The sequence below is a fragment of the Wyeomyia smithii genome, chromosome 3, assembly GCF_029784165.1.
Source record: "Wyeomyia smithii strain HCP4-BCI-WySm-NY-G18 chromosome 3, ASM2978416v1, whole genome shotgun sequence".
NCBI lineage: Eukaryota > Metazoa > Arthropoda > Insecta > Diptera > Culicidae > Wyeomyia > Wyeomyia smithii.
In genome coordinates, this window is record NC_073696.1 from 173,506,289 (window position 1) to 173,518,156 (window position 11,868).

The 11,868-nt window shown below is 37.4% G+C and overlaps 2 protein-coding genes across 5 annotated transcripts in view; one reads left to right on the plus strand and one right to left on the minus strand.

The window, feature by feature from the left end:
* LOC129727056 (sodium-dependent phosphate transporter 2) overlaps positions 1-5,949 on the plus strand; it is a 45,102-nt gene extending 39,153 nt beyond the window's left edge. For all 4 annotated transcript variants that reach the window (XM_055684449.1, XM_055684450.1, XM_055684453.1 and 1 more), the window contains 6 exons: positions 2,288-3,572; positions 3,639-4,064; positions 4,123-4,714; positions 4,779-5,138; positions 5,200-5,385; positions 5,482-5,949. In XM_055684449.1, the coding sequence (XP_055540424.1) occupies positions 3,380-3,572; positions 3,639-4,064; positions 4,123-4,714; positions 4,779-5,138; positions 5,200-5,385; positions 5,482-5,806 (2,082 nt within the window). In that variant the 5' untranslated portion in view covers positions 2,288-3,379 and the 3' untranslated portion in view covers positions 5,807-5,949. The remainder of the gene's footprint in view (positions 1-2,287; positions 3,573-3,638; positions 4,065-4,122; positions 4,715-4,778; positions 5,139-5,199; positions 5,386-5,481) is intronic.
* LOC129727057 (mitochondrial import receptor subunit TOM40 homolog 1-like) lies at positions 5,936-10,732 on the minus strand. The gene is made up of 2 exons (XM_055684454.1): positions 9,993-10,732; positions 5,936-9,932 (listed from the first exon to the last, which is right to left on the minus strand). Exons 1-2 carry the CDS (start codon positions 10,542-10,544, stop codon positions 9,510-9,512), a joined length of 975 nt encoding a protein of 324 aa, XP_055540429.1. The 5' UTR covers positions 10,545-10,732; the 3' UTR covers positions 5,936-9,509.
* Positions 10,733-11,868: the final 1,136 nt, after the last annotated feature.

The window sequence follows — 11,868 nt, forward strand, 5'->3', positions numbered from 1 at the left end:
CAATCAGGCATTTTTGTATCGAGACGGGACTTCACTGTTTGGCTTCCTATCCGATCGAATACTTTTTTCATTAGGATATCATAGTTCCGTTGAATTTTTTGTTCTAAATGCTGATAAATGCTGAAAAATATCAGGGAAATTTATGTTATATTCCAGGGAATATCAGGAAAAATCATAGATTTTTTTCAAAACTTTTCCGTCACCCTGAATAACAAAAATTGTGAAAGCATAAACATATCCATGTGCTGGCGGTGCTGAGTAAAATATTAATAATTGTTTACATAGAGCAACCTAGAAACCAAAATAAGGTCAGTGGGAATAATTTTTTTCTTTAACCAAACTTTTTTTGGAGACTTTTTTAATAAAAAAAAATTGGAGAGTGCACCTCAGTGAAAGTTATTTGATCATCGTTTGTTTAGTTTATTTATATCTCTAGTTCTTGCATCGGCGGCAACGGGCGGAACTGACATAACGTATTTTATATAGCATTCAATCCAAAGACAAATGTATACCGAAAGATGCGGCGTCATTACATATGTGACCAGATTAATGCCAACTTCTATTCATTTGCACTGACACTTCAAGGGCAGGTGCCCTAAATTATTGAATAATCGTAGCAAACTGTAATTAAAGAGGCTTCTTTTATCGAACGAATTTTTCTTATGTGCAATTTTATTGCGAAAAGGTGAAAAATTCATTTTCGAATGCATAACAAACAACCTTTTGTTTAGTCCTAGATGTTTACACCCATATGACTTTTAATTACTTAACAAAAGAAAAGTAAATCAACAAAAAAAAGTCAAAAAAACTTCTAAATTGAATTAACTTAAAAGGCAACCATTAACTTAAAAGGCAACCAAACCAAAGGAATTAACTTCAGGCCACCAAAGAGTAAAAAATATATAAAAAGTATTATTGTTTTATTGAGTACTAAGTAGATCAACCCATGCTTTGGGATTTATTTACTTTGCTTACGCTTCACAGTAAAATATCGAAGGTCAAGTTTGTGAGAATATAGCTTGGCTGTTTCACTATTCCTTCATTGAAGCCGGACAGTTGCAGCTGCTTTATAGACCAGGTACGAAACATTGCGAATTGTGGGATGGATGGAAGTGCCTTTATTGCGTCAGTATAGTTGCGGTAATATATTACAACGTGCGGTGACATTGATTTTTTTCCGCTGCTGTGACCTAGAATAGATCTTCTGGATTGGATGCTGCTGAAAGTGCGATGTGCGTCATTATCTTAACAAATGTGTAGTGAAAGCACGTTCGGACGTTTCGATGTCACATTTCATTGCATTTCAGCTTCTTCTCAGGTTGCAGCAGGTTATTTTCTACCAAGACAGGCATATCAAATTGATAATCCAAGCTGAAAACTATAATAATACTATGTCCTGCCCTGATTAACACAGAAAGAGAAAGAAGCAACCATTAGAGAAACCGTAGATTAGAGTAATGATAAGAAACTTAGTGTTTCCGTTTGGATGTGAGATTTACACTCATTTACACTCACGGTGAGCGCCTTGTCATTTCTCTAATCTATAGTTCCTCTCGCAACAATAGCTCTTGCGCTAATCTAACATATTATAGTTTTTGAAACAATAAACATCTTCAGTGCCACTTTTACTTGATTCCAAAATAAGTTATTCAAGTTGGATTGATTTCAAGACAAGCTGTTGAAGTTGTCAATGAATGGTTTGTTGTTGTCTTTTATAAAAATTTATGTGTAAAACATCTATGCAGGGCTGTGTATAAAATTTCAAATAGGCCGTTACGATCACAATGCATTCAAATTTTATAACCGTTTCTGGAAAAAATATATATGAGTTTTGCAATGTAACAGGTTTTGCATACAGCACTGCTGTAATGTAAGGAACCTTCAGGAGAAAACCACTGCCAAAGTAGTCCGATGTCCTGCTTGTTCCTTCCTATCCAGAGGAAAAAATTAATTTTTTTATTACTTGACACAGATTTTGCAGCGCTAAAACCCTACTAACACTACCAGTCTCTTCCAAACTGTGGCTCGAATATACAGCGATTGGCTTGTTGGACCAGTATTATACTTCGATACCAGTTGGGAGGCTCTGATATCCTATATAATGGTTTTTATTTATGTATAACGATTACTAGGAAGCTGATCTATCACATTGCTATCAGTTGTTGTGATACATTAAAAAAATAATTTGTCAAATCCCTTCATTCGTTTTCAATCTTTATAATTATATTACTGCTTCAAAAAGGAGAATAATAAAACTAATCTTTTCATATTCACTATATCATTTCAGACATGAATAAACTCGCCACAGATACGCGTTTTCTCATTTCACCCCGGATACGATACAGGGAGCAACCACTTTGACCGGTTCGAGTACGATAATCAACGCGCAGCGTTTATAAAGACATCCCTCTACATACCTAAGGCACCCGCACTTACACGACATAGATAACTGGTTACGAGTTTGGCTACGTTTGGCAATTTGAAGCTGTGGTTGAAATATCATTTTACGGCTCATCATCAATTAGACGGTGTTCTCGAGTGGCATTTTCTTCTAATTCTGCTAAGTGGAGTTTTAACGGAGATAAAATTGCTACAAAAGTGACGTAGAGTCGGCAGATTTTACGCTCAGTAGTTTGGCACTCTACACGAATTGAATTTCTGTTCAGAAAGTCCACTGTCGTAGTTTTCATCTTTCACTGCAATTATAGCTGATTTGCGTTAATTGAAAGTAATCCAAAGAGCGTACAGTTGTGAACGTTGATTTTCCAACCAACCCAACCTACCAAAAACGATGGCTGTTTTTACAAAGCTCTGCTTACCCGATATTGTTAAATTAAAACGCTAGTTAGTAAAGACTCTGCCCATCCCTGTGTTTGAGGAGGTCATTCAAAGAATTTACTAATATTACGTTTTTAAGTACAATATCGTTTACGTTTTACTGTATCTTGAATAACTACAAGGTCTTTTTATCAGATCCACTTTTTTATTTAATTATCGTGAAAAGTACACTCGTAACAATTAATATAAATAATTAATAATTTTAATATTATACATTTACCAAGTACTATTTGTTATTGTAGTGCATACTTCTAAGTACTTAGATTTTTTCGTACAATTTTCACTAGTACACATTTTTGTGCGGTGCTTCAAAGTCGGAGTAAGCAAGTTGGAATTAACGGTTCACAGTTAGCTACCGGTAAAGTACTTGAATTCGGTTTGCAGAAACCATCGAATTAGATTTTTGCGAAGCAAAACTAATTGCTAGATTTGTTGCATTACTCGTTAAGTCTCCACTGATCCTTTTTATTACCTAAGTTCTGGAAACAATCAATCTCTCAGCTCTCGAAAGTCCTATCAAAACTTTTAAAACATAAGAAAAATGGAGCCGTTCTCACCGGAAATACTGTGGCTTGTTATACTTGGATTTGTCATTGCGTTTATTCTGGCGTTTGGTATTGGAGCGAACGATGTAGCGAACTCGTTCGGAACAAGCGTAGGTTCCGGAGTACTATCAATTCGTCAAGCATGTTGGCTGGCGACCATTTGCGAAGTGTCTGGAGCTGTTCTTATTGGTGAGATTTTTCCACATATGCCGTATGGTTTTATGAGTGAAATTGTTTCCTTTTTGTGGTTTTTAGGATATAAGGTGTCTGACACGATGCGAAAAGGAATTTTAGATGTCGAAATGTACAAAGACACAGAAGTTGAGCTCATGCTAGGTTGTCTGTCCGCTCTGGCTAGCTCTGCCCTATGGCTACTAGTGGCGACGTATTTCAAACTTCCAATATCCGGAACACATAGTATCGTTGGATCGACAATTGGGTTTAGTCTGGTAGCTCGTGGAATGCAAGGTCTCAAATGGAGCACGCTAGGTACAATCGTCGGGTCATGGTTTATTTCGCCTGTACTAAGCGGTGCGATGAGCGTAATGTTATTTTGGCTAATTCGCAAACTTATTCTGAATGCCAGAAATCCCCTCAAGGCTGGTCTCTTGTCGTTACCATTATTTTATGGTGTCACTCTGGCAGTGAACGCGTTTAGTATAGTGCATGATGGTCCAAAGTGTAAGTGTATTGTTTTGGTTTTGTTTCAATGTAAACAATAATGTTTATTATATTTCAGTACTCTATATGGATAATATACCAACTTGGATAGCGTTAGCCATAAGTGGTTCTTTGGGGTTATTGGTAGCTGTGCTTGTCCAGTTGTTTGTTGTACCATGGCAGAAAAAAAAGATTTTGAATCAAGACAAAGCGACAAGAACCGAATTCACTGTTGGAGATTCGGATTGCGATTCATCATCGAATGGAAGCCCTCGTCGCGCAAAACGTCCTCTCTCATTGGTAGGTGATGGAAAGACTCTACCAGCTATAACCGAAACAACTGAGCTGGTGTCATTGTCCTCTCAGCACCAGCACAATGGACTAATCAAAAAGCTCTCGATAGACCTCTCACCACATGCAATTAAAGGCAAACCTAATCCATATAAAATAGATCCAAAAATTGTGAAAAAAGCGGAAAACCTATTGTCCGCTAACAAACGCAGTTTGGATAACACCGATCTGACCATTACGAGTCTAAACTACATAGACGAGTATCAATCAACGGTTAATGGAAATGGTCGCATTGCCTTAAATTCTTACTTCGATCGCCGCAACAATTCCAATGTTTCACCAAAATCTCCAGACTCAGTTACGCTTAGTAACGGAGTAAAGTAAGAAAACTATGCTTAAAAAATCCATTACCACATTTCATTTTTGTTTTTCTTCCATAAACAGAGATCAATCTGTTGCCGCCCAGCATGAACATTCACCCACAAGCCCGAAGAGTGACAGTACGCTGCCTATTGCAGACTATACATTGGTACCACCTAACAGCATACTAAACAGTACCGGGCACGATTTGCGCGAGGATATTGGCAAAATCGAAAACGCTGCGGGACTGGATCATTCGCTCATAAGTACTACACTATCACCCAACTCGAGCAAAGTACCGTTGATTGGTGGAAAAGAAGGATCGGAAGAACACAGACATAACCCGATTGAAGAGGAAAACGAAGACGTGTCTACTCTGTTCTCATTTCTGCAAATACTAACAGCGACGTTCGGAAGCTTTGCACATGGTGGCAACGATGTTAGGTGAGCCAACTTTTTTCCAGTTGTAATAATAGTTGATTCGAACAAGAGTACTTCGTTTTAGTAATGCGATTGGTCCGCTAATAGCTCTTTTTATGATTTACCGGGAAGGCTCGGTACTGCAAAAGTCTGAGACTCCCTTGGCTATTCTGCTGTATGGTGGCGTTGGTATTTCCGTAGGTTTATGGCTGTGGGGACGCCGTGTTATTGAGACAATTGGCAATGATCTCACCAAAATCACCCCATCAACGTAAGTATTATTTAGCATAGAGTGTTTTGTACAAAATATTGTTAATATTCTGTAGTGTTTACCAATGGTTTATGATTTTTTTTTGCTTAATTTTAGTGGCTTCACCATAGAGATTGGTGCAGCATTCACGGTATTACTGGCTTCGAAAATCGGCCTACCAATCTCTACTACCCATTGCAAAGTTGGCTCGGTAGTATTTGTGGGACAGGCCAGTGCCCCAAGAAAACTCTCGCCGGACGAGGAACGGGCTTTAAAGCAGCGTAACCCTCTGGAACACCATCATCATTACGCCACGGGTCAACAAAAGGCCGTCGATTGGGGTTTATTCAGAAACATTGTCTACGCGTGGGTTGTTACTGTGCCAGTTGCCGCCTTACTTAGTGCCGGTTTCATGTACGCTTTGTGCGCACTGGTACTATGAAGCACAAGCATTAGTTAAACTGAACGAGGAAGCGATAATCAAATAACCAACCACGCAGAAGAGTACTGGCGAATGTACAGTTTTTTGAACAAAAAAAAGTTTCAATAAAAGATTTTATTTTCATGTAAAGTTTTAACTAACAAGTTTTACTGTATCGGTTACAATTTTCTAAGCAGTTGTGATGAGGGAAAACTATGAGGTTTTTTTTTATATGAGTATATGAGCAGCTTTTTATTATTCAAGGTAAATCCTTTTATAACTACAATTCACCTGAAAAACACACTAAAAATCCATGGTTATCAAGTAAAGAATAAGCCGATTCTTTTTTTTATGTCCAACGGAATAAAATTAACAGAAACATAAAATACTGTACATTTAAACGAAAAAAACAAGTCAAGTTCATATTGTTTCAACCATTACAACGAGGTTACTTAAACAATACCAATGCGTGTTATGCGTGCGTTGTGTACAAACAATGGTTTGTGAAAGGATTTTTTCGTATAAAATTGCAGTTTCTTTAAATACTGTCGGTTTTTGTTATGGGAAGCTAGAAAAAAAGGAATTTATTTTTGATGAGTGATGTGTAAAATGTACTCGTTTTGATTTTAGCTAACAATCGCTGTTTCATTCACACCGTTAGCCCGCATTGTGTATAGCTACAGATAAACAACTGGCGATAGTAACAAGCGCACGAACTAAAAAAAAATCTTCAATGCAGAAAACCAGCCACATAGGTATAAAATCGTTACATAAATCGTTTACCAACCTAATATATTGAAAACAATACAAATTACAGTGAATTTTGCGCATGAATAATCCTTGAAGGAGCAATGAATGTGTGTTAAAATTGGCTGGTAACAATCGGCCTTTGATGTAACCACTAGAATTTAGCGTGACACGTCCTGTCATCGCATCTATATAAATTATCGTTTCCTTTGACAGCAGTTTTTTCAAAGGTCATGATTTTTCTATTTTTATGATTTCGAATTTCGTCTTTCTAATGAAATGCTTTATTTAACCGACTGCTGAAAAATTAAAATCGTTTTTGTACTTATTTGGCGATGTTTCGCACTCATTCATGAAATGAACATTTGCCAGGATACTTTTCCAAAATTATTCCTTTTTTATTCGATAAAACCTAACTTTTTACGATATAGCACAGACTAAATCGACCACTACATTGCTATTAATTGTTATTTTATGTCTGTGGCACACTGTGTGTTACATCCCGTTATCGATGGTGACATCAGATAATAATCAGTGATAAAAATTCCTCACTATGCAGACACTACCAATCAGTTCAAAGTGCAGCAAAATACTTCAAAAAGTGCTATAAAAAGCATCGTGAAATTTATACTATATTAGAATTATTAATTACTTATATTATTACTAGGGTGATACTTTGAATTAAATAAAAAAGAGGAAATGAAAAAAGAACAACAGAAACTGAAGTATTGGAGAAGACATGGTTCCTGTGGAAACTTCTATAAAACGAAGCTCTCAGCGAATGACTGTTTACAATGTCTTTTCGTTATCGTTAAACGCATCTTTCAATTTTTAATGATTGCTAACTACACAAATTTTCCGACTAATTAATGAATTTTTCGTGAACCATTACTTTTTCAGTTAATGATAAATAGCACACATTATCGGCAATAGGCTGTAAAAAGCGTAGTTGAGAAAGCTGCACCAAGAAATTTAGTATTTTAAACGCGAAGAATAATCAAACACATTGTTTTTATTTTGAAATACGTTTTCAAACCGCTCAGTCCTAAATTGTAATTGTAGTTCATTTACAATTGGAAGATGTACCCAAAAAATGTACGAATTTTAAAAATATTCGATGTGCAAGTCGATCAAAAAAAAAAAAAAACAAATTAAAGAAAAGCAAACTCATGACTTAGTTTTATTTAATCCGAAAATGTCCAGCAGACTATTTGGCGCTGTAGACAAATTAGAGTTCACCTGTGTTATTTGACTCCAATCTCGGGTTCCCATAGCTTGGGTTCCCAAATGCTAAATATTGTACAGAATGAAGCGGGTTTATCAGAGCAATGATTAATTGTTTGTATGCTTTGGTTACTAATAATCGGCTAATTTTTAAATAACAATCTTCCATGAGTCCCGTTTTTGTACACATTTGTCCCTTTCCCCCCATTAAAATCCCTCTTTAGCTTCGCCTATGCAGATACCTATGCTGTAGTTCTTTCTACTTTGATCTTGGCAGTCTCTTTTGTGAGGAGGATTCATGGTAATCAAAACTGATAGTTTTAGTGAAAGGTCCTCACACGTGGACCAGACCACCAAGGGTAAACTCTGTTGTCATCTACAAAACGGAAGTCACATGCTTGGTAATTGTGTTTAGTAGTAGGTAGTAGTAGAGCCATATATTTCAAATGAGATGAGGGTGCTTATTACGGGAGCCACTTCACGGTGAAATCAGGGTGAAGTGAATGAAGCCCTATTACGGGACTCACCTAAGTGCGGTTTCCTTCCTGGAGGGCTCAATATTGTTTTATCAGTACACTACATTTAGAAAAAATACAAGGTGCTCACCGTTGTAGTAAATGTCTACGTTATGGTAAAACCATAGAACAATCATCGTTTTGAAGTGACATTTACCATAAACATGAGCACCTTGTCATCCCTCTACACTACATTGCGTAGAGTTGTAGACTTTTTCGGATGCCTGGCAGCTTTGCCGAATACGCTGGCTGGGCGGATGTAAGGGGCGACTGGATAGGAGCAGCCCAAGACCGGAATTTATGGAGGTGTATTTTGGATTCGACATCGCCATAAAGGTAAAATTAAGCATTCAAAGCCTTTTTGCTTCATATGGCATCGCAAAATATTCAAACAAACCAAAAAATGCTGATGCCAGTGATTTTCTTTTTAGATAAAATCAGATCTCGACGATTTATACATTTCGACATTTGGAAAAAAGTTTTCGGAAAATTCACTGGAGTTTTGGATTAGATTTTTCTTGGATCAAAACACTCAAACTTTGACTGCCATCAAAAGACGGTCAAATTTTCGGCGAGGATAATCACTACATCACTCTTATTGAATGCTAAGAAAATAAAATGAATTGATGTGCACCTTTTTAACTTAATTTTTAGTGGCTTTGGAACTATCAGTTAGATTTTATCTACATAATTATTTTCCCTTCTAATTTGTCTGCGTCACGAGGGAAACTGCTGAAAAACTAAATTTGTAGTCTATGTAACGCCGAGTAGGGGTCGGACGTGACAGGTTTGCAGTTATAGATACTCCCCTAAAGAGAAAGTCGTGATGCTGTATTATAGGTCGTTGCAAAGCGTAGGCAAACTGATGTTTTTGTTCTATTTAGGGGAAATATGTACATTTGGAAAGACCTTAGTGCGTTATGAGACTACTAGCGTAAATCCAACGTTTCGAAACATTTGATCAGCAACAAAGGAATGATGAGCAAATCACTTATCTTTATTCGTATTTCAGACATTTGTCATACTCTTGCAACTACTGTTTTGGGAATTATTTTCGGGATTTTTTATGTATAACAGACTAACAATCTTGCCTTTTTCGATATTTTTTAAACTTCTATAGTTTACATCAAAACTGAACATTTCTACAAGCCATATTACTGTCGAAATGCACCGTTATATTTGCACCGTTAATCTTAGCTCTGCTAAATGCGTTAAAACCATTTAATTTCAGCTAAGCTTTAGCCGATAATTAACCCACAACCCAGCCGGAATTGATTTTTGGTATGGTTGAGTATACCACTGAGGGCAAAAGTAAATGGTAAAGGTTGAAGTTTTTTTTCCAGTACGGCTGCAACCGACCAATTGGTGTCAACCATACCACGGAATACGAGTTCGGATTTGGGTAAATCGATCTGGTAGCCGAGTGATGCTACTGACTCTTGCATTCGAAAACTAGTTTCTACTTCTACGCCTAGTTGCAGTTGTTCGCTCGCTTTTTGATAATAACATAGATGAATCCCTGCAAAACCCACTGTACCGGACCAGGTTGAGGAATCGGTTGCGTATCGAGCTGCTGCTGATACAACTGCAATCTGGCCACCAGGAACGGCTGCTCCGTATTGGTATGCTAGTTCACCTCCTAACGAGAGTTTGTTGGTAACCTGCAAAGGTATTTTTAAAAATTATTGTCCTGATTATACGATTGATTTGCAAATGCTTACAGCCTGTAGATAGTGGGCAACTAAAACACCGGAATTGTTAATAATATTTGGATTACCGACAGTAACCGTAGCGGTGAAATCTTGTCCTTTATAATCCGTGGATAATTGGGCGGCAGTGACTTTGTTACTTTGGATTTGTGAAGCGAATTTGCAGCGAACATTCGGAGTCAATTGATGGATGATGTTGGCATTTAGATTTCCAGCCGGATCGATATCTCCAAGAATGACTGGAAACGATTCCGTAGGAGAGAGCTGTTTTGTACCAACATAGGTTGCACCGAATCGGTACCCACTCGTATTGGCCGAAGTGAGGTTAATCGTATGCGATACTTGGAAGTGATTGCTGAGTCCTTTGTTGACCATTAGTTTGGCGCCTTCGAAGTTCGCAGGCAACACATCTTTACACTTTTTATGGAGCTCTTCTAGTGATCCTGGATTTTCAAGAGGTTTTTCTGCGTCTGGCCCATTGCCAGCAAGAATGGGCTCCACTGGTAAAGGTGGTGGGAGACCGCCGGCAGTTATCGGTTTTGATGCAGCCAAAACGTTTCCCATGCTATTTCTAGTGTATTTTTGTAAGTGACGTAATGAGTACTTTTTTTATATGCTGCTTTAAAACCTCGGAATCCGTGACACCGGTACTGAAGAAACACAGTATGAAATAATCAAAACGCAAGATGCATGAGACTACTTTTGATTGAAAAAACTTCAACACTCGTTTTGACAGTTGTTATGTAATTATGAACTGTGTTGCTCGCAACATACACATAAAAGCGAAATTTATAAATAGAGCTGTTCTGCTACCATGTGAACAAGTATAATTTGGGAACATTCATAAATGACGTAGCGTTCTAGGGGATAGGAGGAGGAGGAGGGGGGGGGGGTTTGCAGTTTTGTGACGAAATGTGACGAGGGGGAGGGTGGGAGGTCAAGCCAAGCTACGTAGCAAATAAAAAACTAAGAAAAAAAATTATATTTGTTGCTAATGGCTCTTATTTATCGCTGTTTTATTTGTTTAGGGTCATTTTTATACTTTTTTGGATTATCTTGTTCATTTATGATACAGTACAGCAATCATTCGCTCGCTGGATGCACGTTAATTCGGGGTTCGTTAGTTGGGTGTTCGCTAGTTGAGCCGTCTCCCAACTAAAAAGCACTCTAATGTTAGAATTCAACGTCATTCAAACGCATTTTAGGGGTCCGAAAAGTGAAAAAAATATTACTAAAATAAAAATATATTATTTATTGTTGGGAAAAACGTATAAACATGTTTAGTTATTACTCTTATTCCATTCAGCATTGATAAGTTTGTTGCTCAGCACTATTAGCTGGACAATTCATGCAGATCATCTCTGACATAATAAATCGCGTAGTTTAGAAAGTACATGTTATGCATCTACAACATTTAGTGTGTAATTTAGAGGTTTATTGCTCGGTTGTTTGTTCTTTGATTTCTTCAACGCCTTCGCCGGAAATATGCATCGTCGCGATCCACCATTATTTAGGCAAGAAGAAGAGTGATGTGCTTGCGCTTTATTTCTTGCTTCTAGTTGGAAGATCTATTTTTCGTATAAAAAAGTATTTACCAAATACATTAATTATTTACCATAGTAGCAAGACAGGAGAGCAAAGTGTATTTTCTTTGACATAGTTTTACCGCAATGGAATTAGGAAATCCTTTCACAGCATAGAGAAAACAAACAATCGGCGTTCCCCTATGAAAAATTTGCCCAGCTGTCAGTTCACCCAACTAACGAACACAATTCGCTAGTTGGGTGGCAGTCGTGTTCCAACCAACGAATTCCGGCTGTATATGTTTTTGATAATGAAAATTGCAGAAAAAAAATATCATGAGGGGACGGGGGTAGTTATAAAGCTA

Bases quoted from the DNA above. Each gene is read 5' to 3' on its own strand.
- LOC129727057 (XM_055684454.1), bottom strand. From the start codon at position 10,544: ATGGGAAACGTTTTGGCTGCATCAAAACCGATAACTGCCGGCGGTCTC. The intron at 9,933-9,992 runs GTAAGCATTTGC...ATACCTTTGCAG, and splicing joins TTGCCCACTATCTACAGGCT to GTTACCAACAAACTCTCGTT.